At 54.1% G+C, this 25,907-nt stretch overlaps 10 protein-coding genes across 10 annotated transcripts; 6 read left to right on the top strand and 4 right to left on the bottom strand.

The window, feature by feature from the left end:
• Positions 1 to 238: 238 nt before the first annotated feature.
• G647_03317 (uncharacterized protein) lies at positions 239 to 1,679 on the top strand (the record flags this gene model as incomplete). Its single annotated transcript, XM_008727663.1, has 2 exons — positions 239 to 258; positions 377 to 1,679. The coding sequence occupies 2 exons, from the start codon at positions 239 to 241 to the stop codon at positions 1,677 to 1,679; spliced, it is 1,323 nt and encodes a 440-aa protein (XP_008725885.1).
• Positions 1,680 to 2,564: 885 nt separating this feature from the next.
• On the top strand, positions 2,565 to 3,101 carry G647_03316 (uncharacterized protein; the record flags this gene model as incomplete). The annotated part of the gene is made up of 2 exons (XM_008727662.1): positions 2,565 to 2,681; positions 2,787 to 3,101. The coding sequence occupies 2 exons, from the start codon at positions 2,565 to 2,567 to the stop codon at positions 3,099 to 3,101; spliced, it is 432 nt and encodes a 143-aa protein (XP_008725884.1).
• Positions 3,102 to 3,483: 382 nt separating this feature from the next.
• G647_03315 (uncharacterized protein) lies at positions 3,484 to 4,380 on the bottom strand (the record flags this gene model as incomplete). Its single annotated transcript, XM_008727661.1, has 2 exons — positions 3,484 to 4,004; positions 4,077 to 4,380. The coding sequence occupies 2 exons, from the start codon at positions 4,378 to 4,380 to the stop codon at positions 3,484 to 3,486; spliced, it is 825 nt and encodes a 274-aa protein (XP_008725883.1).
• A 1,197-nt stretch (positions 4,381 to 5,577) lies between these two features.
• Positions 5,578 to 7,659, top strand: G647_03314 (uncharacterized protein; the record flags this gene model as incomplete). Its single annotated transcript, XM_008727660.1, has 2 exons — positions 5,578 to 5,948; positions 6,027 to 7,659. The coding sequence occupies 2 exons, from the start codon at positions 5,578 to 5,580 to the stop codon at positions 7,657 to 7,659; spliced, it is 2,004 nt and encodes a 667-aa protein (XP_008725882.1).
• A 2,181-nt stretch (positions 7,660 to 9,840) lies between these two features.
• On the top strand, positions 9,841 to 10,473 carry G647_03313 (uncharacterized protein; the record flags this gene model as incomplete). The annotated part of the gene is made up of 1 exon (XM_008727659.1): positions 9,841 to 10,473. One exon carries the CDS (start codon positions 9,841 to 9,843, stop codon positions 10,471 to 10,473), a length of 633 nt encoding a protein of 210 aa, XP_008725881.1.
• A 426-nt stretch (positions 10,474 to 10,899) lies between these two features.
• Positions 10,900 to 13,542, top strand: G647_03312 (uncharacterized protein; the record flags this gene model as incomplete). Its single annotated transcript, XM_008727658.1, has 1 exon — positions 10,900 to 13,542. The coding sequence occupies one exon, from the start codon at positions 10,900 to 10,902 to the stop codon at positions 13,540 to 13,542; it is 2,643 nt and encodes an 880-aa protein (XP_008725880.1).
• A 1,301-nt stretch (positions 13,543 to 14,843) lies between these two features.
• On the top strand, positions 14,844 to 16,064 carry G647_03311 (uncharacterized protein; the record flags this gene model as incomplete). The annotated part of the gene is made up of 6 exons (XM_008727657.1): positions 14,844 to 14,933; positions 14,997 to 15,132; positions 15,195 to 15,379; positions 15,435 to 15,471; positions 15,530 to 15,597; positions 15,678 to 16,064. 6 exons carry the CDS (start codon positions 14,844 to 14,846, stop codon positions 16,062 to 16,064), a joined length of 903 nt encoding a protein of 300 aa, XP_008725879.1.
• Positions 16,065 to 17,815: 1,751 nt separating this feature from the next.
• G647_03310 (uncharacterized protein) lies at positions 17,816 to 19,099 on the bottom strand (the record flags this gene model as incomplete). Its single annotated transcript, XM_008727656.1, has 1 exon — positions 17,816 to 19,099. One exon carries the CDS (start codon positions 19,097 to 19,099, stop codon positions 17,816 to 17,818), a length of 1,284 nt encoding a protein of 427 aa, XP_008725878.1.
• Positions 19,100 to 19,651: 552 nt separating this feature from the next.
• G647_03309 (uncharacterized protein) lies at positions 19,652 to 21,421 on the bottom strand (the record flags this gene model as incomplete). Its single annotated transcript, XM_008727655.1, has 1 exon — positions 19,652 to 21,421. One exon carries the CDS (start codon positions 21,419 to 21,421, stop codon positions 19,652 to 19,654), a length of 1,770 nt encoding a protein of 589 aa, XP_008725877.1.
• A 1,852-nt stretch (positions 21,422 to 23,273) lies between these two features.
• G647_03308 (uncharacterized protein) lies at positions 23,274 to 25,406 on the bottom strand (the record flags this gene model as incomplete). Its single annotated transcript, XM_008727654.1, has 2 exons — positions 23,274 to 23,311; positions 23,375 to 25,406. 2 exons carry the CDS (start codon positions 25,404 to 25,406, stop codon positions 23,274 to 23,276), a joined length of 2,070 nt encoding a protein of 689 aa, XP_008725876.1.
• Between the last annotated feature and the right edge of the window lie 501 nt (positions 25,407 to 25,907).

Raw genomic sequence — 25,907 nt, 5'->3', positions numbered from 1 at the left:
TACGTATTTGCTGCCCGCCATTTGTTTGCACAGCTCTGTGATAATAGAAGTGTTTACATATTTGCATATTGCTGCTGCCAATATCCTCAGGGGCAAATTGAAGGAGCATGAGACGCGCAAACTTGCATAAATCGCTTGCCATGTCTCGTGCTGTCGCATAGCAAAGCTTGAGCACAGCCTCAGCCGGCTAAGCAATCGGTATGTGCCTGTGGCGTGGTCAAGTTCAGCAAGCTTGATCATGAAGCGTAGCAAAGGCAGGTTGGCTGTCAGTTTCCAAACTTGAGGGGCGGTCTATAAAGATTTCTACTCTTGAGCTTGGGAAAACACCGTCATTGCCATCACCATTACTCTCTTCATTCCAACAATCTCACGATAGCGCTCCTCACAGCTCCCTGTTCGATCCCATACCAGCAGGTGTCCATCGTCACATCTCCTACCATTTGCAGGCCAAACTGCTCGACGGGTTCAGGTCCGTCAGCAGTACACTGGAAAAGTTCAAGGAGGCAACGTACGGAGACGTCACCATCCTTCTTGCAGAACCTTCTTCCTCAGATACGCCGCTCGACAGGCATATTCGGGATCTGCTCGGTCTGCCACTGCTCAATCTCCAGTACGAATCCGAAGACAATGCAGCCATTGACTCGTTTCTGTACCCATGGCCTCGGTTATCTGAAATCGATTTCTACATCTTCCATACCGAGAACGGCATTGTAGAAGAAACGGACACCGGGGCCATCACAGAAGGCCCTTTCCCCAGATACGTCAAAGTCATTCTCAAGGTCTGGAAGTCGAGCTGCGAACTCGACTCTTTCAGAACAGCAAAGATCGACCAGGGACTCAGAACCATGCTCGGCAAGATTATCAGCCCACACGGACTCACATACAAGCCTGACGGCCTGTACCTACGAATCCAGGATGTCGATTTAACGGACAAGCGACTTTCGTGCGTCAAGATTGCCACCAACAAAGCAGACATTGCCCAGTACCTCGGTCTGAAGAAGAGACGTATCGAGACATTCCGGACGTGGGAAGACCTGATGGACTACGCGATGACATGTCGGTTTCACAACCCAGCAGCTTTCAGAGTGGAAGTGAATGACCGGCTCAGCGGATCGAACAACGGTGAGAACGAGAGCCCAGATCCCCACAGCCTCAACATGATCAAATATTTCATCAAGATCTATCTACCTGCTAATGCTGGCGTTGTTGGTGGCGAAGACGCATGCCTGAGCCGTAAGCAGGTCCGCTGCGACGTGAAGGATTATTTTGGCCCAGACTTCGCCCAGAGATTCGAGCGATCGAAGACCAAGGCTGTGTTCACGGTTGATTGGGCCAGGTTGTTCAGCAAGACCCGCAATGAGTTGCCCACGTACGTCAAAGGCGCTGATCTGACATATGCGACCAAAGGCCTGAAGAGAGTTGTTGGGCTCTACGAATCGAAATACAAGGATGCCATGCTCGATGCTCCAGAGATCAGGGGATGGGCGGACATGAGAGAAGCCTTTGAGCAGCGCAGATATCGAGCCTTTCGCGACGAAACAAAGAAACACTGGATCTATGTCGGCGCGTATCAGAAGTGGCTCGACGCCAAACGGAGTGCCCAGCACTACAAGGCTTACAAGATGAGACAAGAAGCGCAATTGCAAGAGCGAGGAAAGGCTCACGCAAAGAGTGGCTGAGTATACGCATGAAGGAGAGACGGTTTGGGAGGGCTATCATTTTGCTGGCGTGTATCCTAGCGTTGACCGTCTATGGGAATGGTGAGAATGGAATGCTTCCTGTCGAGGCCTGCATTGGCTTGTTTGCTGGCGTTTGTGTATGGGTTATCTTCTTTTCCTTCTTCTAATCTTTGCTTCTTGTCAGTCCCTCGACCGGCAGGCGGAATGCCTCGTCTCTCTTGGGATGCTGGCCACATTCGAACACTTGTACTCCTTGTAATGCTGGACTGTCTTTGCTGGTTAGAAGGATTTGCTTATGAGCTGTCTTGTTTCCAGATAGAACAATGCTCTGGTAGTGCTGGCAAGAATGATGATGATGATGATGGTGTTTTCGGATCAGCTGCTTTTACCTCAAGGCCACGGCTAACAAGTAGTCGATCTCCCTTTCGATTCTTTCTGCGTTGTTTCCGGCAAGCAAAGGAGCATAAATCTGACTCATCTCAGATGCCATAGAAAGTCTTCCCTGGCCCGGCTGATAGAAGCTGTTTAGTTCCCACGCTTGTTGCCTGGTTAGGCAAATTCACTAGTGATACGCGAAATGTAGCTTTATATCTCTCCTTCACACCATACACCTTGCTGGCACTGCCTGTCGCTGAGGAGCTACCATTCATGCGTAGTGTCGGAAGCTCCCTCTTCACAACTCGTTGCTACTGTAGCCCAGTCACTTGCAAAGCAGTTGTCGCGTCCACTAATGTTTATCTTCGATACAGCACTTCCTCGACTCTCCAGGCCCTTCCCCTTTTCTTCTCCATTCTAACCTACGACCGTTTCAAAGACAACATTTGGTGACTGGATCCTCGTTTCCACATCCTCTGCCCCTTGACTTGCGCCATGACGAAGGTCAACATGGCAGGCTTCGACGTTATCTGCTTCATCCAGTTGATGAGGGCACACACACTGGAGGAACTCGCGAAGCTGTATGACCAGCCCTTGGAACTCCCAGAAATGCCTAGTATCGTGACCGTATGTGCCCTTCCTTCCTCCTCCGCTCGTGTGTTGTACCACCAGCCCTGCGACATCGTTGGATATCGCCTCGCGCCTGGACGAAGCTAATAAAATACGTCACAGACTGGCGAGTGTCTGTATGAAACCAACCTGCGCAGCATACTAAGATACCTCAAGCAAGTCTACAAGACGTGCAAGAGAGAAGGAGCTGTCCACGCCTCGGCTGAGTTCCTCGCGCACCGAGCGATGGTCAAGCAATTCCACGATGTCAACGACTGGGCAGTCAATCTCCCCATGACGCTGGAGGCGCCCTTAGGCGTGAAAGGGCTCATTGATGGAGACATTACTGCTCAGGGCCTTCGTGAATTCCTGATTAGTGCCGATGCTCACTTCGTTACGCTACAAGACGATGAGATTTGGTTTCTCCAGCAACGATAAGCAGTCCAACGAACCCATTCGATTTGACTGTAGAGGCCTGAATAGGGATATAGGTGCCAAAATCTCATCTCGGTCCAGAGACCCACTGCTGCGACTCATTCCCCGACGTAGTCTCACCGAGTTTATTCAAATGTCTTAGTTTCGTCCAATTCTACCTGGGCAAGATGCACGATTAAGAGAAGCTCACGTCGTTCGGTCGTGGATGGGGATACTCAACCAAAATCAAACCTGGACTCCCTTGGTGACAGAAACAGCTTGCTCGGTCAGCCCCTTAGATCGCTTCGCTGTGATCAATGGCATCAGACTGGCCGTGTAACAAAACTTCAGACCATGGCTCTCAGGACCCAGTCAGGCTCTCCAGGAAAGTATGAGCCGCTCGACCTCACCACCGTCGACGACCAGGCCCACGAACCACGAGTTGATGGTCGCCGGCCCCTCGACGACTTTCATGCCCGCCCGCCACTCCGTCTTCGTTTTCATCATCGCAATCATCATCGGATTCGCCGCCACCATGTCGCGACGCTCCAGCACCTCCTCGTCCAACGCGGCCTGGTCCTCTCGTTCCACTATAGGGATCTTCGCCCCAAGCCCCAGAAGTGCCGCCGCCACCAAAATCGTCCGAATAGTCCGAGAGATCGAGGTCGTCGAACATGTCTAGGAACGGGTCGTCGTCACAGTCGGGGCCGAAGCAATCAAACCCGCCGCCAGGCATACCGCCGAATCCACCACGGGATCTTGCGCCATGACCACCACGTCCCCGGACTCGAAGCCGTCTCCCCCCAAATCCGCCCGGACTGGCGAAGCCATCGAATTCGCCGCCGATATGGATGTCTACAACTCCAGCGGGACGTCGGATCTGACGAATACCCACACCTTCACCCATTGGACGTCTTGAACTAGCGACTAATCGCCCGTTATTCCAGACTTCGAAAGAGCATGAGCTATCATTCACGCTGGCCCATGCACTTGTACTACCCCTGCCGTCGGTGATGTTTTCTGTAGTGTTCTCATTGATACTCCACCCCCTAGAGCGATTGCGGTTGCCTCCTCGGGTGCGGCTCCTGGGCGTGAAATCATGGTTATGTCCCGTGTTGACTCGTCCCGTGAGGGGATCAAGGTAGAATTCCGGGCCTGTCATTTCTCCGAGATCTCCATGGCCATAGTAGCCTGATTGTCGTCCGGGAACGAGCGCTGCGATGTCGGGGTTCCAGTAGTCTTCTTCTCCATGGCGGATGCCTCGTGGGCGACGACGACGACGAGGACGGCGTGGCCCGAACATGGCTGGAGAATGAAGCTTGTGTCCGATGGAGACGTAGATGTAATTTGTTCCTGTGTCTCTGAAGTCGCGTGCTGAAGTCTAGAAGGGAACCCAGAACTGCTGGGCGTGTTTCAAAGAGGGGAATGACCTCTTTTTCGAGAAACGAAGATGGCCCGCGCAAGGCCATATATATGTACTGTCGTGTCCTTGGCCTTGTCACTGGGCGTGCGTTTACTTGATGTGAGCAGTTATATGGTAAGTGGCAGGTTTAGCAGCTGGAAATTGGCCGAGCAAACCAACAGCAGCAGACGGCCATCGGGGAGGGACAGTAAGTAATTATAGTCAGTCACTCTCGGGAGTCAGGATCAAAGGTTGTATTTTGCGGGAGTGACAGGGAGGGAGGTGTGCATCCACACCACGACCTATTTGCCACCTCTTCAACACATGTGAGGGCCATGCGACCTCCAGGGGGTAGGACACAGTACTCACAGCATATTCACCAAGTAATGTCACGTTGGAGTTGACGTACGTTGTACATCTGTCTTGTAACCTTTCATTGAGATCAGTGTGCTCACCTAGCAGAAGAGAGCTTTTATAGAGACGATAGATTAACTCTCTAACGTCTTCAAGTCGGCGCATGAACTCTTTAACGTCTTCAAGTCGATACACGAATCTCTTCCTGTCATCCAGTCGATACATGAATCCCTTCCTGTCATAAAATTGGTAAAGCAATTCATACATCAAGACCAGCTCCATGTCGTGACTGCTTGTCGGGGATCCTCAAATCTTACCTTGTGTGCAGTGATTGCCCCTCTACAAGCCAATTGCACACGACCATCCAGTTCTTCGATCTCCCCTGGTTGTGTCGCCGCCTGATCATCAGCGCTCGCCGCTCGCGTCTGCCACGCACCTTCTATGTCAAATCAGCAATCATCAATCGCGAGATCCGGAGTGGGATAGCTGGCCTGGGACAGGCAGAGGCAAAGGAATGGCTACAGGAGACTCTTCCACTATTTCTCCGTGCATACCGAGTAATGGAAGGCCAAGGCTGGGGATTTTAGGATCGCCAAGGTGGTCCCTCAGTGTCTCTTGCGCAATGTAGGCTCGCAGCTCGTAGACGGCGTCGTTGCCACCGTTGTGGACGTTGGTGATGGTGAACCGCAGATAGTCGAACAGTGTCTGAGCACTGACCCGGCGCTGCCTTCGCCGGTTAGCGAGATGACCTTGCTCGCGCAGCTAGAGATACAATATGCAGACGGCGTGCAAGAAGTCATCTGCACTGATGACACATGGCAGACCACGCCGGGGCCGACTCGTTTAGCCGAGATCTATGACGGGGAGAAATACGATGCAAATCTCGAGATCCCGGGCTGGTCCACTGGAGGCGGCACGAATCCAGGTGTCTGGCGCAATGCAACAGCACTCGAGAGCCTCCCAGAAACGACGAAATTGATTCCAGGCACGGGTGAACCTGTCCGGGCAGTCGAGGTACTGAAGCCTGTTCGCCATATTTACACACCCAGCGGCAAATCCATCCTTGATTCGGCCAGAACTGCACGGGCTATACACGGATCAAAAAGGTCAGGGGAGTAAGAGGACAGACCATAACCCTCTTCCATGCCGAGGTCCTCGAACATGGTGAGCTGGGAAGACGACCTTTGCGCCAGGCGGACGCCTGCGATCAGTATACCTTCAGTGGTGCAACTGAGGGAGAGTCCTGGAGGCCCAGGTTCACGTTCCACGGATTCCGGTATGCGCAAGTGGACGGGGTGGCCGGCTTCAGCGGAGGCGGGAAATTCCATGATGGATTGCTTCGAGGTAATGGTGTGTCATTCCGCCATGGAGCCCGTTGGGACCTTCTCCTGTTCCGACCCTCGATTGGAAAAACTGCATACAAACGTGAAGTGGAGCATGCGCAGCAATTTTGTTTCCATCCCAACCGATTGCCCGCAGCGTGATGAGAGACTGGGATGGACCGGGGATCTCGCCCTGTTCGCTCCGGCCGCGACATTGTTGTACAACTGCTATGGCCTCGTGTCAAATTGGTTGGTCGACGTCAGAGGAGATCAGGATGAGCTAGATGGGATTCCACCGGTGGTGAGCCCCAATGTGGTCAAAGAGGACTCGGTCTGGGGAAAGGTAACCCCGTTCGTCATCTGGCACGATTGCAACATCCTCGGACCGTGGGCTTTGTACCAGGCCACGGGCGATTCGACCATACTGGCCTCTTCGTACGAGAGCATGACTACCTGGCTGGACCGGATACCACGAAACAAAACGCGAGGCACCATTCTGTGGGATCCCAACTTGTTCCAACTTGGGGATTGGCTGGATCCTTCGGCCTCGCCTCACGATGCTGCGAATGCACAGACCGATAGTGTATTAGCTGATGCCTTCTTGATCCACTCCCTCGAGACCATGGCGAACGTGTGTGCATTATTAGAGGCCGGGAGCACCCAGGCAGATGCATATCGCGCCGCGGCTGAACGATACAGATCCGAGACCCAGCAAGCAAAGTCAGCGTTCCAAAACGAGTACATCTCGCCCAGCGGTAGAGTGGTCTCAGACTCACAGGCCGCGTACGCTCTGGCTATAGTTTTTGACCTCTTCGAAACACGTGCGCAAAAGATGCGCGCCGGAGAGCGTCTGGCAGAGATAGTGTGCAGGAACGATTTCAAAGTCGGCACCGGTTTCGCGGGAACACCGTTCGTGTGCGAGGCCCTCGCGCTGGCGAACCAGACCACCGTGGCGTACGGTATGCTGCTCAACGAGCAGTGTCCGTCGTGGCTCTACCCAGTGACGATGGGTGCCACCACCGTGTGGGAGCGCTGGGACAGCATGTTACCTGACGGCACAATCAACCCCGGCTCCATGACAAGCTTCAATCACTACGCGTTCGGCGCGGTCATCACCTTCTTCTATGAACGCATGGTCGGACTCAAACGGCTCGAGCCCGGCTGGAAGAGGGCCAGCTTCACACCAACTCCTGGGGGAGGCCTGACGCACTCGCAAGCTTCTGTCCCGACTCCGTACGGCGAGCTGTCATGTACCTGGAGCCTGGATCGGAAGGGCGGCGAGCAGGTCGATGGCGAGCAACCCAACGCTCTCCAAGTTGCCGTCGTGGTGCCGGCAAATGTGGTTGTGGAATTGGTTCTCCCGTCCAGTGTAGCGGACTCGGAAAGAAAGCAAAGCATTCAGGAGCTCTCATCCGGCAACTGGTCTTTCTCTGTTCCATGGGTTGGGTCTTCTGGTGCAGAATGGCCTGTCAAGCCCATTCACGTCAACCCCTTTCGCCAATAGAAATTCTGGAGCAGTGCTGTCACAGGTTTCCGGGGTCGCTGGCTTTGGACGCGGCTGAACCCGACCTATGAGTTCAGGACGAACCTTAGCCAAGTATAGAGCGCTCTAAATGAACGCATACGCAACGCTCGTAAGGATCATTTCACGCTCGTGCTCCTATAGCAGCGCATTCCAAATGGTAGACACGCATAATTCTCGTGAATTGAGCTCCTCTTGGCCACTGCCATACCGGCGATTGCATCTTTGCCGATGGACAGATGATGCGCGGATGTCGTTCCGGCGATCGGTCGTCGGCGAGGTCGAACGGCGCTATTTGATCCGGTGGCGAACCTCGAGAGTCCGTCAGCGACCGCAATCATGTCTGTTGAACCAGACATCAAAGATGATGGTCCACATGACGGCAAATTCCTTGTCGATGCCGCCATCACAGAGGCAGATATCACGCTTACCGACGTCGCAATAGCTGTCTGAAGTACTCCGCCCTGTGGTAACAGCATTCGAAATAGCGCCATGAACCGCACCTAGGCGACCGTCATGTGCATTGTACGCATAGTTCTGGAAGCGTGAGTGTTCCAAGCAGACCGCGCGTCCCGTAATCTCAGCGGCCTCGTGGAGGAAGTGCGCGAGACGTTCGAGGACGTTTCTCCCAGGCTGTGCGCCCACGTGAGTTCGGGAACAGGCAAGAGGCAATGCTGGGAACACCAGGTATGTCGGGGTATGTACGGAGTACGGAGTAATCATTGCAGTCATAATGGTCAGTTGCGTATCTGCCTAATTCTCCCTTGAGAGTAAGACGCGTGTCTGACGCGAGCGATGCGCGTTGCTTCTCCACGGCTAACCCTTCTTAGCGATCTGGCTTGGCGTGTTTGACAGCTTTGCCCTTGGTATAGGCCGTGTCACCTCACGGTGCTCACTTGGCCCTCGCGCCCTATACTTTGGTACAGCAACTGGCCACAGTTGGCGGGCTTAAAGCCACTGACGACCCGCTGGTGACCTCGCTCAGAGAAATGGACGCAAAATGTTCTGGAAAGAAATACAACGTTCTCTGATGGCCGTTGTCAAGCTTGGACTGACCAGGTGATTACTGCTCGGGAACCAGATCTCACATGAACTTGACTAGGACCAACATCAAGTCCACGGCCGACTTACAAATGGCAGACTTTTCTTTAAGAATCCTCCGATGCACCTCAGGCCCCAATATATCATTGGCAACTGCCAGATCCGCATGATCAGGACGCACAGTCGTCTACGTTCCTCAGGCTGTAGCTCCTTTCAAGCATCTTCATACCTCTCAGTCTGACAACGTCCACAGCTCTGGGCACATCTTGTTTGCACCGAGAATCACGAGTCTATGTAACAGGATACACCTTACAGCGCCTTGCGTGCGGTATCCCGCCTTTCCACTGGACCTCTGTCGAGCCCTTGCTACCACAAAGGGGACACAAAGGGGCAACGGCTTCCAGTGTTTGATAGATATCTCCTCGACAAAGAGCAATACTCAGCCTCCTTTGTAGCCCATTGTGTCAAACAGATGAATTCATTTCTTTGCTCTAATGGAGAACAAAAGCTTCATCATCGACCCTTGACCAGCCAACTCAACTCTCGATTCACCAACACAGCTATTGACTTACCCCTTCAATTCACTCTCAACTCACTTATTAACATTCACACCCTCGGATTAACATCTTCAGACACCCACAAAGCTACAACTCCACACCCACCAAAAATGGCTTCTCCTCCAACCTCTCCGTCAGCGACTTCTCAAAGTGATTTAGATGACGCTATGTTTGAGGCCTTTGCGAATCTCCTCTTACGCACTACTGGAATCGGCAAGAGTCGACTAAGAATGTACCTCGGCGCGTTGGAATCAGGGGCCTCCACTGAAGATGACGACATTGTTTGGATCCGCGAGGCTATCGGGCCAGGTAATCGGGCTCTTTGTCTTGCACCGCGTTCATGGGAAGCGATTCCGACATGGTTTGGACCACGGCGGGGGCTTGATCCACCTTCCTGCTGGCTGCCCGGACCCCGTCACTCTGAAAGTGACCTGAACCGTTAGCTATCTCACATGAGATTTTTGGCCTTACCAGTATCAAGACCGTGCTCAAATACATCAACGCTAGGCTAATCGCCATTATCCATGTCGAAGGTCTATCTGGTTCTCCTGAAAAAGAACATGCCATGGAATTGCTTCGCCAGAACCACCTCGACTTGAACTCACTCAAGCCGGGCGGCGGCGAAGACGCGATCCAGCCTGAAAATGTGCTGCTGATTGATCATACCGGGGTCATTCGGAATATGGAGAGAAGCCTTAATCAAGTACGAGAGCGTCTCGCTCGCACCGAGCAGTATCTTGTGACTCTGGAAGAGCAATGGCTCACAACTGACGATACTTTCAAGGTTAAGGCACTTCAATTCGAACGTGCCAAGTGGCAAAATACCTTCAGACGCGTCATTGCTCAACTCAAGTCGGAGCGCTTGAAGCGAATTGACTATACCGCAGACATACTCGGCTCTTGGTCCTCCGCCACTGTTCCACCACCAATTCCGGAGCGAATGCGTAGGCAGAAAGCGGAGAACAGCTGTCCAATTTGCCAACAAGATTTCCCAGTCCCGGAGGAAAATGTGATTGTTCCTGCACCCATGGTTTCACCATGCTGCCACCAGCCATTCGACTTTGATTGCTTGCTGCCTTGGGTCTTCAGACAGATTGACGCAGACCAGAAGGCCACTTGTCCTTTGTGTCGGACCGAAGTCGATCTGGACTTCCTGGAAGAGATTCTTGAGGTTCTGATCAAGAACCTCAACAAATAGTTGCCGCCAGGTAAGTGAGTCTTGACCTTCTGAATGTGCGATTGGCGAGATATGACGCTATTCCTTTAGAGAAATGAAGAGAAACATATCGTGCAAATTCGTCACAGGAAGTCTTATTGCGATTGTTCCATCGTCTGAATACGGTAGCCAGCCTTACGTCTGAAGTACGACATTTTCTTGGGCGACTCTTGTCAGGGTTTCGTGGTCCTCGTGTTGGGTCGGGGTCACGAGCCCAAGCCCCCAACAATACGAGAAGGCCTGGGCTCGACTTTGCACGAACTAGGACAATGAGGGTTTAGCGAACTCCCGTATATCAACGAGCTGAGGGCCCAGCCTGACCAACCTGCCCGACCGCCTCATTGTCCGCATGCCCTTCTCTCGTGCAATACTCTGTCTTTACTGGCACCGACGTCCGGGGCCATCACGATGAGTTCTATCTTCTCCCATTCTGTGCAGGATCAACTCGCCGCTTCCGGTGCACCTGCTCAGAGCCAGTACCGGACCAGCAGCACCTCCCCTCCTACAGCCGGTTATGTTCCACCTCAGAACCTTCAAGCCACAGTGTCGAACAGTTTTCTTGGTCCCCTCCAGGGGCCCGTGTACGGAGCTTCTCCTGCTCAGAACCAGTATGGGACCAGCAGCGCCTCCTCTCCTACAGCCGGTTATGTTCCACCTCAGAACTTTCAAGCTGCAGCGACGAACAGTTTTTCTGGTCCCCTCCTGGGGCCCTTGTACGGAGCCTCTCCTGCTCAGACAGGGTATCCACCGTATCAGTATCCGAATCCGTCTTCAGCTAACCAATATCTTCAACCATTGATGCAACCTGCTGCTGCTACTGCTGCTCCTGCTGCTTGGAACTCGCCGTGGCTCCAATACCCGCTTCGACCTCTATCTGCGCCGCCAGTGAAGCAAATCTGGCCAACAACAAATCCTACTCAACCGCAGATTCCGGAGAGGCCATCGAGTAGTAATCAGGGATACGTGACTGACCCGCTGATTACCGGTTTCAAGAAGCTGGCCATTAACGTGCAGCCTTCGACCTATCCAAGCGGCGCAAACGACCACGATGCCGATGCTGAGCCACGGTATCATTCTTTCCGCCTAACACCGCTACCGCCCACCAGTGACTGTTTCCGACTCGTCGAGTTCAGTCCGGTTCCGACACCGCAGAGCCCGATATCATGTAAATTGCACAGAGTCAGCCTACGGGACCACCCAGAGTACATTGCTCTGTCATATCCGGTCAGTGTAAGCAAGCTCTCGGGACGTTTTCGCCGGCTAGAGCAGATAGCGTGCGATGACGGCTACATCGAGCTTTATGGAGGCATGCTGGACATTCTATACTCTGTGCTCAATCGACATGACCCCATGTATATGTGGATCGACTGCTGCTGCATGTCTCAACATGACCCTGACGAGAAAGCCGAACAGATAGCGATGATGAAGCACATCTATCGAAAAGCGAAGGAGACCGTCATTTGGCTGGAAGAGCCTTCGGACAATGCCCTTTTGGTCCGTCAGGCCTTCGAGACCCTCAAAATTGGATACACGCATTTCAACAACATTGAGACTCGACAAGCGTTCGCAAGCAAGTGGGCATCGACGTTCGCAGTCGTCAACACTCTTGCCTTGAACCAGCTGCTCCAAAAGGTCTACTTCTCACGCAGCTGGATGTTGCAAGAGGCTGCTCTCTCTTCGCACGCTGTCATCCACTGCTGCACATACCGCATCAAATGGGCCGACTTTTGCGAGCAACTTGCCTGCCTGATGCGGATAGGCTACATCGAAATGGTGATGACCGGCTACGCCTCGGCCCTGACTGCAAACGAGGTTTGGCTCTGGTTAGGGAGACACAAAGCGTTCGTCACTCTGTGGCAAGAACTGGAGAAGCAAAGACGGCGGCGAGTCGCACCCACGGAACCACTTCCCCTCAAGCTGAAGCAACTGATGCGTCTCACGCGAGGTATGAACGCTTCCGATCTCCGAGATCGAGTCTACGCCTTGCTGGGGCTCTGTTCTGATAGCGGCGCGATCCGAGTCGATGCCAGACCGCAATATACTGTGGCGATGCTATACCACCAATTAGCCCTGTACTTCACCAAGTCGCAGTCTTCGCGCTGTGACTGCGACGGTTCCGCTTGTCCAGACAACGAACTGAGTTTCATCGGTGACGCAGGGGCTCGCAGCTGGAACCACGGATTTTTCAAGGCTTTTGACGAAAGGCACAGGGCCAGTCTTGACGCCCTCCCTTCGTGGGTACCCGTATGGGAGTATCGGTCCCTTCGAACAATGTGGACCGAGGCTCACAGCGCAGGGTACAAAGCTGGCGGCAGAACTAAGCCTGCTGTCTGGTACGACCCTGACGTCGCGCTGCCGCACAGCCTGTTTGCTACCGGCACCATCACCTCTCAGATCCAGTACATCACGACCCCCTGCCCGACGTTCGACGATTATCCTGAGGTGCTCGAACTTGACGCTATTTCCAGATTACTCAGAAGCGTGCAAATCATGGGCGGATGGTTCCGAGAGGCGTTTGCTCTACTCCAGCAACGCATCCCTCCGCACCATTCTCGCACAGAGGATTTCTGCCGCACCCTGTGCGGCAACATCTCTCACATGGAAGCTGATTTTCTGCCGTCAGAGGCGCCGCGTGTCCCAATCTCGAACCCCCGTGAACTGGAGCGGTTTTTCAGCGACTGCATGGAGGTGTACCAGTTGCTCGAGTCCTACAACTACGATTACAATGGGGACACAGTCACGCAAGGCACGGCGCTCGCCAGCCACCTTGAAGGTGCGACCAAGTGGTGGGAATTGACCGGCTTTACTTTACCGTATTCTAAGTTCTTCCTGTCCAACGACGGCAAAATGGGGGTGGGGCCAAGTCTGTCACAAGTTGGGGATCGGATTGCTGTGTTCAACGGGGCGCCCATGCCCGCGGTGCTGAGGTCTGCGGACCAGGGAACGGGAGAGCAGTACCAGCTTGTGGGGCCTGCCTATGTGCATGGCCTGATGGACGGAGAGGCCTACCACGTCTTGCCTGCCCGAGAGACGTCGATTTGTCTGGTTTGAACGTGCCATATCAGTGCTGACGTTGCGAGCAGATTTATTTACGCGGGATGGTGCGGGGCCTGCTGTTACTGGACGTGTGTGTACTGGGTGACTTGGGTGTCCGAGAGTGACAATGATAATGACATTGACAAATTGGCAGCCCGATGTCGACGAAACTTAGTCCCGTTGCAATCGCGTGGCGTTGGATGGATTGCTTGACGAGGTTGAGAGGATTTTCAGCCTTTGCAACTTATGCAGGGGCGTTGGCGTTGTGGCGTTTCATGTTCACGCTACGCCTTAGGCGGGATGCTATTTACGCAGGAATCTCACAGCGGGATTATTGTCTGGCCAGGGAGATTGGAGTCGAAAGCCCAACACAAACAGCAGGCAAGACATGGTATTCTCATGGGCGGAATGGTGTGCACCAGATGATATCCGGTCTACGGCGTGTGTCTACCCTTCACCACCTTCAAGGAGCTTTACAAGTAACCAGTCTCGCAAGGTTTCGACGTGTCCCAAGGCTCCGGTCCATCGACCACCACTCCACTACTGTTAGGCTTGCCGGATGCCGTTGAAACGGTCCGCCACATGGTCTTCCCCAGCTTCCTTAGGGCATGCACTTGGGCCCTGGCCTCATGGGGGGCTGACTCGAGGTGTTCGCGTTGGGACTACATGTCCCGGCTGGTCGGCATATCTTGGCGAACCGGCAGCCAGTAATGCCCCTTGTCCCTGGACGCCTTGTTCCGAAAGAAAAGTGATGGGAAGCTGCTTCCGTTTGGATATACGAGGAAATGCAGACCTTTTACTGCGATACCCTTGCCAGCACCGACGGCTGTATTGCACACATCTGACACATTCCACGAGCGAGAAATTCATTACGATCTCGGCCTGTGCCCTTGTGAAGAGGCCGCACGATGGTGCCAGAATCTTGACTTCGACCACCATCCCCTGAAATCTTCCTTGTCTTCCTCTCTTCGAAGCTTATGTGGATAGCGCCTGATCATCCACCACGCGACGCGTATGTTTCTGACTGCCAGGTTCCGCCTTGCAGGGCCCCGAGGCTGCTTTCTTGGGCCCTCTCTCTCTGTGGCTGACTCGCCTAATTACAGTAGCCAAACAGCTCTGGAACACTCTGCATCGGTCCCTCGGCATGATGATTCTTTAGCGATGGAGGAGCGGCGGAATCTATTTCTATCAGCATGTGCTGCTTCGCCAGATCGGCCTTTCTCGAATGACTGGGTGGGTAGGTATGCGATCTGGCCGAGATCCTTCTTGTCGACGCCTGTTCCTGATGCTCGCTCCCCGTGCGACCGATATTTGATATGGCGCTCAAGGGCTTCATTGCTATCCTGACCATCGTCCTCTGGGGACAACTTGCCTATAGCGAGACGCTGACACTGTCTGATTGTGCTGTAAGTCTGCCTGGGTTATCTTCCTCCAGTGGAACCACTCCATCTAACGCGTCTGTAATCCAGGCCAACTGCACCTCCGACATCACCAGCCGATTTTCAGGCTGCAAGTTCGGCATCCAATGCTTCTGCACCGATCCTCCGCTCTTCGACCTGGGGAAGCAGTGTTGGGAGTCCAACTGCACCGTCCGTGAAGCATTGAGTACGTCCCCGGCGCGGAGGTCAGGATCCTCCCTTGCACATGCACTGACTGACGTCTCTCAGCCGCTGAAAATGTCACCTCCATCAGCTGCAACTTCCCCGACAGGGACCGCGGACCGGCGAGCAGCGCCGTCACCTTCACTTCGATGGCCGTGGCGCTGTGTCTGGTCGCCACGCGCATCGTTGCGATGTCTCCTGACTTCAGGGTGCTATGGGGATGGGATGATGTGCTGGTTGGCCTTGCGACCGTAAGAAAGAGCAAGACGGCCTGATTATGTATGCGTCCAGCTGACTGTTGAGCAGCTCTTGATGATTGGCAATGCTGTCTGCAATCCCATTTGTACGTCTCCGATCGCATTTGTCATGCGCGTGTCTACCATGGCTAATCGTGGTATTAGCAAGACACTATGGCTACGGCCGCGACACCTGGCGTCTGCCCTTCGACGACACGAGGACCGTCGAGATGGTATGCTGCACTCTTCTCGGGCGATAGGGAGGCCCATCGATGCTACTTGACGCTGACGCTGACGCTGACGCCCGCGACAGATATTCTACATTGGCGGCGTCCTCTATGCTGTGGGCATTGCGAGCACGAAAGTCGCATTCCTCGTCTTCTACATCAAGCTCTTTTCCTCCAGGATATTTCGCTGGGTGGCATTCCCTCTGCTGGTAGCGACCGTTCTCCACGGCCTTACGTTCACCTTCCTCTTCATCTTCCAATGCAGCCCCGTATCCTACGCCTGGACACAGTGGGACGGCACCGGGCAGGGCAAGTGTCTCAACTTCGACCTCGGCGCCGTCATGCATGCCATCACCAACATCTTACTCGACCTGCTGATCTTCGCTCTGCCGATCTGGCAGCTGTGGAGTCTGAGCCTGTCCAAAAGAAAGAAGTTCCAGGTTATATCCATGTTCTGCGTGGGATTCTTGTAAGTGTCGCGACGACAACGCCGTGCTGTAGGAGATACTTGGTTACTGATCTACCCGCGCTCCCAACAGCGTCACTCTAGTCAGTATCTTACGACTCTGGAGCATGACCTTGTTGAACAACACCTGGAATCCAACCTGTACGTTAACTACTTCTAGTCCCGGCATATCACAGCAGGAAAGAGAAGCATGGAACTGGGTGGCTAACGGTGAGAGCAGGGGATTTCGTGCCCTTCGGATACTGGTCCGACCTCGAGTTCAACGTCGGCATCGCCTGCATCTGCATGCCCTCGCTGCGCGTCGTCCTGCGCCGATATTTTCCGACTTGCGGCTTGACAAGCACGCACCGCGACGGATCTGTCTCCGGGCCCGACATGGCTGCGGCTCGACCTGTCCCAGTGGCACTCACGCAATCGAGTATAGCGAAGATGAACGTCAAATCGTTCAGGTCGTCGACCAGACCCGTCAAAGGTGACGATGCCTCCGACCAGGTCGAGCTGTGTGAGTATAATACCGGGGGCGAGTCGAAGTGATAGCGAGCATACGAAGTGCTGTACTGGATGTATTGCCCTGCAGCCTGCAGCGAGAATGATTCGTGTTCGATTCATCTCGATTCGATCCGGTCACCTCTGTGGCTGTGACAGCGTCACGAATCAATGACACTCAGCGACACTTAGCGACAGACAGACAGACAGCCTATTCCGTCATCGTGCTCGAATGTCGTTGCCGCGACATCCGCCCTCCCAGATTGTCTAAACGGCTCTACTGCTGTCGTGGCACTTTCTATATACGCCACCCATGTCCTCCAGCGACCTGTGACGGTTGCGAATGCTCTCCCTCTCTCTGCCTGTCTCGGAGACGAAGAAGAACTCTGCACCAGCGGATGCAATGCGGTATTCGTCCATCACGGATGGAAGAACTCGCCTGCCGATCTCTGTCCGGTACGTACGTTCCTATCTATATCTATCTATCTATCTATCTATCTATCTGCTCGCCCGCAGGTTTTCATCCCCATCACCATCGCGCTAGTGTATTAACAATGAAGCTTCACAGGACATATCTGACTCTCTCTCTCTCTCTCTCCGTCCCTACAGAGTATATGCTGGAGAAAGATGGGCGAAGGCATGCACTCCCGTACTCAGATCCTATTACTCTGGGTGTATATGTTCCCCACCGTCTCTACGAAGCTCGGCAGCGGGCTCGGCTTGTAGGAGTCATATCCAGTGGAGGTGAGACTTGAGCTAGAGTCAGAGGAACATGGATCACCAGGTTCACTTTGGGGGGCCTGGCACACACAGGCACACACAGGCACACACAGGCACACACAGGCACAGCCAGGTCATGTGATTCTACCTCGAGAGACGAAGGCTGTGCTGTGCTGTGCTGTGCCGTGCGCTAATAGGACAGACATCGTTAAAGCCTACCACAGGACGTGGAATACTGTAGCTGTGTCAATGGACGGCCGAGGTGTGATACTCCCCAATGCAGCGGCGGCGACGACAATGACGCGGAACGGAGACTAGCGAGGAACGACGGAACAGAGATTAGGAGTAGTCTGGTCGACAAGAAGAGGCCATATGACCAGACCAGACCAGCTCCCTGCAAACTATGAATTGATCGAAGAGTTTGAAAACACAGGCAGAACACATACAGCATAGACAGGTGTTTGGTTCGTTTAAGAAGTTCAAACCTGCCCGACCTTTGTATTCGTACATGTATACAAAATACAGACCTCTTCTATTACTGTACAACCACCCTCAGCGCTCCGCAAGGTGCACATCATCCGGCGTGACGGGCCTCTCCGGCCAAATAGGTCTAAACACCGCGAGCCAATGATTCTGCGGGTTGAGCCGCTCCCAATCGACGGCGAGGATATACTCGGCCTCGGCTTCGACGACAGGGAGCAGAAGTCTCTTCAACTCCGGCGAGTCCGGGTCGATAGGCAGCCCCTCGCGCTGCAGATCGTCCATGTACTCGGTGAGCGTGCGCAGGCCGTATTTCAGACTCCAATCAAAGACCTCGCGCGGCGGCAGTTTGTCAAACCCGCCTTCTCGCCGGATCAGGATCGTGTCGCAGAGGACTTCTTCGCAGTGCCGCTGCAGCCGCGGCCGCGAGTAGACTGTGTGCCACCAGCGTCCCAGCACGGGCGCGGGATACGAAAACGGATTCACATGCAGACGGTAGGCTTGGACGAACTCCTGCTTCCACTGCATGCTCGTCGGGGTTTGCACGCCGCTCTGGGGTGTTTGTGCCGCCCGGGCGAGGATCCTTTCCACTTGTGCCGCGTATCTGGGCTGGATCTTGACGGGCCGCAGGAAATCACCTTGCTCTTGCTTGGGGATGCGGCACGTGTACGGCACGGCGGCGGATCCGATCGCCAGGATGACCAGCGGCGTGAACTCGCCGCAGATGGCGAACACGATCGAGAAGGGCACCAGTTTCCCGACGTCGTGCCGTGTCCGGAGAGCAAGCTGGTAGTCCTTGCGCGTGAGAACTGGTGCGGGCACGGAATCGTCGTTGCCTGTGCCTGCGCCCCTGACGCCATACTTGACCACATCCTCCAGCGTGCGGTTTCCTCCCACCACGGCGCGGATCTTCCTCAGTTCCTTGTAATTCTGCCACACGTTCTTGAACCCCGTCTTGTAGAAGGCCAGGTATGACTTGCCGAGACGGAAGAACCATCGTGCCCGGTCGCCGATCGGTATTTGGCCATTGTAGTCTTCCTGTTTCAACGGCGCCGGCGTCTCGAGCTTCGCGGGTCTCGTGCTCGCGAGATCTCGATCCGAGATCGGTGTCGCTGGCACGAAGCCTTCCAGCGGTATGGACGGATACGCGGGCTGTTCTTCGTGGTGTGAATTTGCCGGATTAGGAGTCGTGCGGTCAAGGGACTTTGTTCGACGATTCGCCTGAGCCGAACTGGCTCGGCAGTGGACGAGCTGCCGCCATTTCGCCGGCTCGAGAAATGCTGCGGGAGAGGGTGGTGTCCGTGGACTCAGCCTATGTCCATATGCGCTGAGCAATCGCGCCTCGAAACCTCTCATCGAAGACTGAGTGGGCGCAGTGCGGATGGTTAGAGCGGAAGACCAGCGAGCACGAGGCGAGGAGGGACAGCAGTTTGACTCTCGAAACTTTTCTGTGGAGACGCACGCGGTTGAAGCGCGTCATCGAATCTCGTCATCCTCCAGGCTTCTCACTTTGGCCTCACTTTGATTCACTTGCACATGACGATGGTTTCAGTGGCATCCTTTCCAGACGGCTCTGTCGCTCTTAAGACTATGGCATACTGGCACCGCTGTGTGAAGGTACTGATACGGGCCGTAGCCTCTGCCACTCAGTGTCTCACTAATCACGCGTTCTCCACAGTCGCTTAACTCGCATATGCAATCGCAAGATGATGCGCATGTGAGAACGGAAAGATATCGCCTGATACCACAGCGGAATCCATCCTTCAGCAGAGAAGAAATAAGACGTATTGTTGCTAACAAGCAGGGAATGTCGCAATAGCGGACAACATTGGTTCGTCGCTAATTTCCACTAAACAGTACCTCTAACTTACATCCTCATCTATAGAAATCTCGATATGTGTCTCTACCCTATGACGAGGCTGGGGCCACAGGTCCATTCTTCTCATACTCCACGACTTCTTCCTTGTTCAGTCTTGCCCGGATCGCTGCGCCGAAGAAATAGAATCCAAAGGGAATGAAGAACATTCCGACACCAATAAACGCCAACAACCAGCTGGCCCACTGCAGCCCCAACGTATGATACATCTGGGTGGTAAACAGCGGGAAAGCCGCACCACCACCGCTTCTGAGGAACACCTTGGCGGCCAGGGCACTGGCCGCATACTTCTGATAGGAGTCGATGATATAGTTGTTGACGGAATAGTAGCATAAAACCATGCCGAAGCCGAACGCGAGCCCTGAGCTGGCCGGTCCTACCCAGATGATGTGCTTAAAAGACGTTGCTCCCAGGATGAAGAGAGAAATGGGGATGAAAGGCGCGCCAACCATAGCGCCGACAAGTCGATCCTCAGCGGTAGGAGCCCTCTGTGCACAAGTGCGTCTGAACTGCTTCTCAAACTGGGGAGTTGCGACCAGGGCAAAGCCTGCACCAATGATGATGGGGATGAACATAAGGCCGATAAGCCCGTCATTGTAGCCGTAGAGCTCGCCGAAGATGACCGGGTAGGCGAAGAAGAAGGCGTACAGCATGGCGTAGATGAGGACCACGTACATGCACATCAAATCTAGGACAGGCTCGGTTAGAATCATCGTGATCGGCCTGATAAGGCTGGTCTTGACAATTTCGCTGAAGGTGAGCTTGGTCTTTTCCTGTTCGGTGATGATGTTCAGGTCGCCTGTTTCCTTTCGCAGACGTGCGGCACGCCGCTTGAGAATGACTGGGGCGTATGTTTCGGGGATGAGAGCCATGAGCACAAGCATCAGTCCCGCGAACGCAAGGTTCACCCAGAAGATCAGCGACAGGCGGTGCGTCCCGACATTGATCCACCCACCGACAATGGGGCCGATGACGGGACCTGCATAGGGAGCGGCTGCAAAGTATGCTATAGCCATGCCACGCTCTTCGATGTTCCAGATATCTGCAATGGTGCCGCCGGCGAGGGACAGGCCTGAGCTGGAGAATACACCGCAGAGAAAGCGGGATGTGAGAAGACCGCCGATATTGGGAGACAATGCGCAAGGGATATTGAAGATGGTATAGAGTGCCAGCGAGATGATATAGACGGGCCGTCGACCGATGATTTCCGACAATGGTGACCATAGTAATGGACCCACGGCGAAGCCCAGAACCATGATCGAGCACGTGAGAATTGCGACTTCCAAAGAGACGTTGTACTTCTCCTCAACCAAGCCAAGCCCGCCCGTGACGACTGAAGAGCCGAACGCGATGCAGACGACCAGGCCCGAGGCTACCAATGTGATGTACCATCGGAACCAGCGGTTCCAGTTGTGCGGGTTCTCGGTGTCTCCAATTGTGAATGTGACGAATTCAACAGGTTCTTCAACGCCTTGTTTTTCGACATCCGGACCGACAATAGAGCTTGTGCGTCTTCTAGTGGCGACTGTCGAGGCTCTCGTACGGATCTGCTCAAGCGTCGCTTGCGGGACAAGACCAGTTGCGGTCTCGAGAGTGTACTCCTCTGGAAAGATAGGACTCTCGGGCCGGTTGAGTACTGGGTAATTGGGGTCTAACCGGGGAGATGTTTCCGAAACTCCTAGTTCCTGTAATGTGGCTCTTGTCTCTGTTCGGTGCAGCTGGAGGTTGAGTGTTGGGTGTTGTGCCAGGTCGTTATCGGGGCTTCGGGTGTCCCGAGGGCTTTGAGGTCGAGGTGAAGCCATTGGGTACAATTATGTGCGCCAGGTGACGGTGGGCTGGGAGATAATGTTGGGTCTGATATCTGCAACGCAGATTGAATGTCAGTGCGGAAATTATCAGCATGTTCGAGGGCGAGGATCCTTTCATCATATATACTTCACGTTCCTGTGGCCTTGTCAATTAGGCGAGGCTGTGAGGTCAGGGCTTGCTTGGCCTGGACACCGAACAATGTCCGCCGACGTATCGCCGTGCGCGAATTGTTTCGCTTGCCAGCCAATGAGTCGGGTCCAACGTAATTCATGCAAAGCAGAGTTCCTAAACCACTCAGCAGCACATGCTGTTTAAGCTCTCCTGGTCTCGCACATTCTCCCGGATAAGACTTTGTGAAGGAAACATTTGGCCGGGCGACCGGCCTTTATTGCCAGCCCTTATCTTTGGTACCATTCGACTGGCAGCAAGTGGAGCCGTCTTGAGAGAGAATTCTTTTCACCACGATCCTTTTCACCACGATCCCTTTCACGGCATTGCCATGGAAGAGGCATGGTTTGAGGCTAGCAGTCAAGCTAGCCATCGCAGGGACTTCCTCGAGACACGAGCATGAGCTCTGAGTGTACGGCTCAGGAATGAGCACCGCCGGTACGCACAGAGGGATGCGCTGCGTGCGTCGTGGATCTCATGGCAGGAAGATGCCGGTTCCTAAGGAGATGAGAAGGTGAAAATAAGGCATAGAGAGAACGAATTAGATGCCTCCCTCTGCCATATGCTGCTGTAATAAGCAACGCGTTTTCTTTGTAACCAGGGAAATCTTGCAGATGGGCGCAGACAGATCTTCAGTCATGTGACGTCACCTGCATGTGGTCGCCACCAACGCCGTCGAGCTTTGACGGCGACGCTTACCTGTAATTGGCGAAAGAAGATGAATAACGAATGCAATGACGGAGTATTCCGTGCTTCGGAAACGACACTGACTTCGATCTTGGGTATATGTTTTTTGATAGGCCAGCACTTCAGACAAGACCTGGAAGCCACTCGCCGCATGCTGAGCGCAGTCAGATCCGCCACAGAAACTGCACGAGGAAAGGTCCGAGGTCGAGTACTCGTACTCGCAGCAAGGGCTTCGAGGGCATGAGTCCAGCGCGACGCGAAGGGCACAATATTGTGGGCACCAATACATCTCGCAGTTTGGTTCCCCAGCTGTCTGCCACGCGAACCTAAGGGGACCAGGCGGTCTTGCTAACTGAGTCTTTCCTGGTTCGCATGCTCATTTTCATGGGTGAAGGCCACACCCTTCCTGCGCAAACGGTTCTTCAGGACACCTTCCTGCGCCTCGTCGACTTCGAAATCCACAAATGGAGGTCAGCATATGGTGTGTGCTGCCTCTCCCGGGAGCACGGATCATACAAAGGACAAAAGGGGTGCAGGAAGAAGCCTTGTGAAACTGAGCAAGTGCCGATCTGCCTTCAAGGGCGCGACGTCTTCCTCTGGCCATGCGAAAGGGGTGGATGATTTCAATACAGCCCATTTGAGATATCCATCCAATTCACCATCACTCTAAGGTCAACCTCGTGAATAACTTGTTGCACGTTCCCCTTGCCAGAATTACCGTGATATGTCTTTCCCTTGCCAGTCGCTATGCTTGGAAATTTGTCTGGGATCATAACTCCTCCAGCATATCCGGACACTCCTTCTGGCCCTCCCAGGGAATGTGGGCAGGAGTGTCAAGCCAAGGCCTTTTGTCTTCGTCATATTAACGCAATGCAAATGCAGGCATATGCCTCCCTTCCAATGCAGATGCTTAGCAGATCCTCCAGCCAATGAATGCGTGGACGTAAGTCCAAGATACGCCATTAACGCTGCATGTTCGGTTCCTCGGGTCTAGAAGATCCCGAACTTTTTCTTCTTCTCGCCTTGAGCTAGTATCAAAGTTAGTGCTGCTAGTACTTCGGTGGAAAACGTGGCGGAATGTGCGAGCTCACCCTGAGGTCCAATATTACCGGCACTGTTGCTCGTGGTCAACGCTCCCTTCTTTCCTGTCGACGCTGCCGTGAGGGGATCCGCTCCCGCCCCTGCAGCTCTGATCGCGGCGATGCGGTGCTTGGCTCTTTCTTCGCCTTGATCCGCTGCCCGGACGTACCAGACGTTGGCCTCTAGCGGATCACGACGACACCCAATCCCCATTTCGGTAAAATAGCCCACGGTGTATTGAGCTTTCGCAAGGCCCTGCTCGGCTGCTTTCTTGGCCCATTCGTATGCTTCTGCTTCGTCTTTGTCCAGGACGTTGGGGACTCCCACCATGTACCACGCACATAGCGCCATCTGTGACAATGCATGGCCACGTTCGGCGGCTCCGGTGTAGAAATGAATGCTGAGAGCTGGATCCTTCGGACAACCCAGTTGACCATATTCGTACGCTTCACCGAGTCTGTAATTTGCTTCGACGTGACCCAAGTCAGCTGCTTTGGTGTAAAGTTGAGCAGCGTAGGTTTCGTCTTTGAAGACGTCGGGTCCGAAACCAGTCTCATGCAAACAGCCCAGGTCAAAAGGAGCTTGGTTGTACTGGAAGTCAGCAGACTCTGCAGCACGCTTGAGCCATCGCACACCCTCGCGGTATCTCTTGGTCAACCCCATGTCACCAGTTAGGCAAGCTCGTCCTAGTCGGAGCATGGCGCCGGGGTGGTTTTTGCTTGCGGCGTGCTGATAGAATTGCACGGCCTTCGCTGCATCCACCCGTGAACCCCAGCCAAACTCGTAGCACAAGGCAGTCCGGTACCCCGCCTCGGCATGGCCATGTTTTGACGCGGCCAAGAATAGAGGAAACGCATGTTCCCAGTCTTCTTTGCCTTTGTTGAACAGCCCCGAAGCGTACCCGTCTGCTAGGTAGTACTGAGCAAACGGATATGATCGATCCGACAATTTCTGAAGAATGTGCTTGGCCTCCTTCAAAAGATCTTCCCTGACCGACGTATGTGATTTCTCCGAGACCGCAGCATCGGATACCGCGTCGGACTCTAGACCCTCCTCCTGCGCCGCACTGATCATGAAGACTGCAAATTCATACTGTACAGCTGGATCTTGCGTTTTCTTGACATTTGCACGGTACATTTCCAGAGTTTTGCGGGTGGACAATAAGTTGGCATTATTTCCGACTACTGTCCGCAGACCTGAGTTGACCAAATGTTCCGCTCCGCTGGGCGCAGGTTGCGGGTATGGCACGTTCAAGAGATCGACATAAGACAAGGGTCTGGTGTCGGGAGACCTTGAACCTCTTGACACTGGCCGTCCAACGTGAGAGACGCGAGGGGAGTTTGTCCGGCCTCGAAAATCTGAAGTGCTTGAGAAACCCGAATCAGGTCGCCGCGTGTTTAGCCCATAGGTGCTATTCCGAGCACTGTCACCAGACCCGGTAGTTCCAATCGTGAGCCTTGAGGCTCGCTTGTCCAGGGCGGCGACCTCAGCCTCCTCCATCAACTGATGGTGATAGCGCAGGGGTTCGAAAGACTCGGCCGGGGTTTCTGGGGCGATGTCCGAGGTCGAGGCGTGGCGCATGGATCTCTTCGGGAGGGGAGACAACTCAACTGCGCTCTGAGGAAAGTTCTCTGATGACACTCTCCGGTGATCACCACCAGCAAGCTCGTAACCACCAAGTCTTTTTCGCATGGCATGGGGACTGGGTGAGAGCCGATTCGGGTCGAACTGCAGAGAAGGCTGAGGAGTCAGGGTTCTGTTGGACGCCACTGGATCAACCGTTCTTGACGCAGCGGTTTCAGGAGGGTGTATTTGTACTTCAGCAGCGGCATCTGCAAGGGCATAGACGTCGTCCGTAGGCCTGGCGTCCGATGGAAACAAGGATGTTGAAGAATGGCTCAGCTTGCGTTGGTCATGCTGTGGTCTGCCATTTCCTCGCTCTTCCCGAGGTTCGATGATTCGAGGACTATCTGATCGCAAGGGAGGAGAGTAGATAGCAGGAGGAGGGGTCGGAGGAAGCGGGTGATCCGCTACTTGAGCCATTTCGAAGAACGGTGGTTGGGTAACTTTAGGACGCAGACATCGGAACGGTCACAAGGTTGGTATGTGAGGTTGGTGTGAGTTGCAGTCCGGACAACTGAACAGGTTGTCGCCAAGTGAATAAACCTATGCTGGAATGTGTGATTTCCCTGGTTCAAGGGTAAAACGAACGGTAGGCTCGGAAGAGGTGCTTTGAGGGCCCGCGCTGAGGTTGTCTTGGAGGGAATGCGGTGGCGTCGCTTGTAAATGGAATGACGAATCGACGCGGCGTAAAAAGAAAGTCGTTTCAGCGGCGGCAGGGCATGCGAAAAGACAGAGATCGTCCAGAAGTACAGCGTAATATCTACAGCTCGAGCGGATGGGAAAAAGGAGGGTGGTGTCAAGTGGTCGTAGCGAGGTGAGTGTGACTACGACTAAGAATTTCAGTGGACGGGTTTATTCTGTAGAGGTAGGCTAGAAGAGGCATGGAAGCAGTATCTAGGCAGGGTTGTCCCCGCATCAAAT

The sequence above is a fragment of the Cladophialophora carrionii genome (assembly GCF_000365165.1).
Source record: "Cladophialophora carrionii CBS 160.54 unplaced genomic scaffold supercont1.2, whole genome shotgun sequence".
In the NCBI taxonomy this organism is placed as follows: Eukaryota; Fungi; Ascomycota; class Eurotiomycetes; order Chaetothyriales; family Herpotrichiellaceae; genus Cladophialophora; species Cladophialophora carrionii.
The sequence above is the reverse complement of the archived record's forward strand: the minus strand, read 5'-3'. Positions and strand labels throughout refer to the sequence as shown.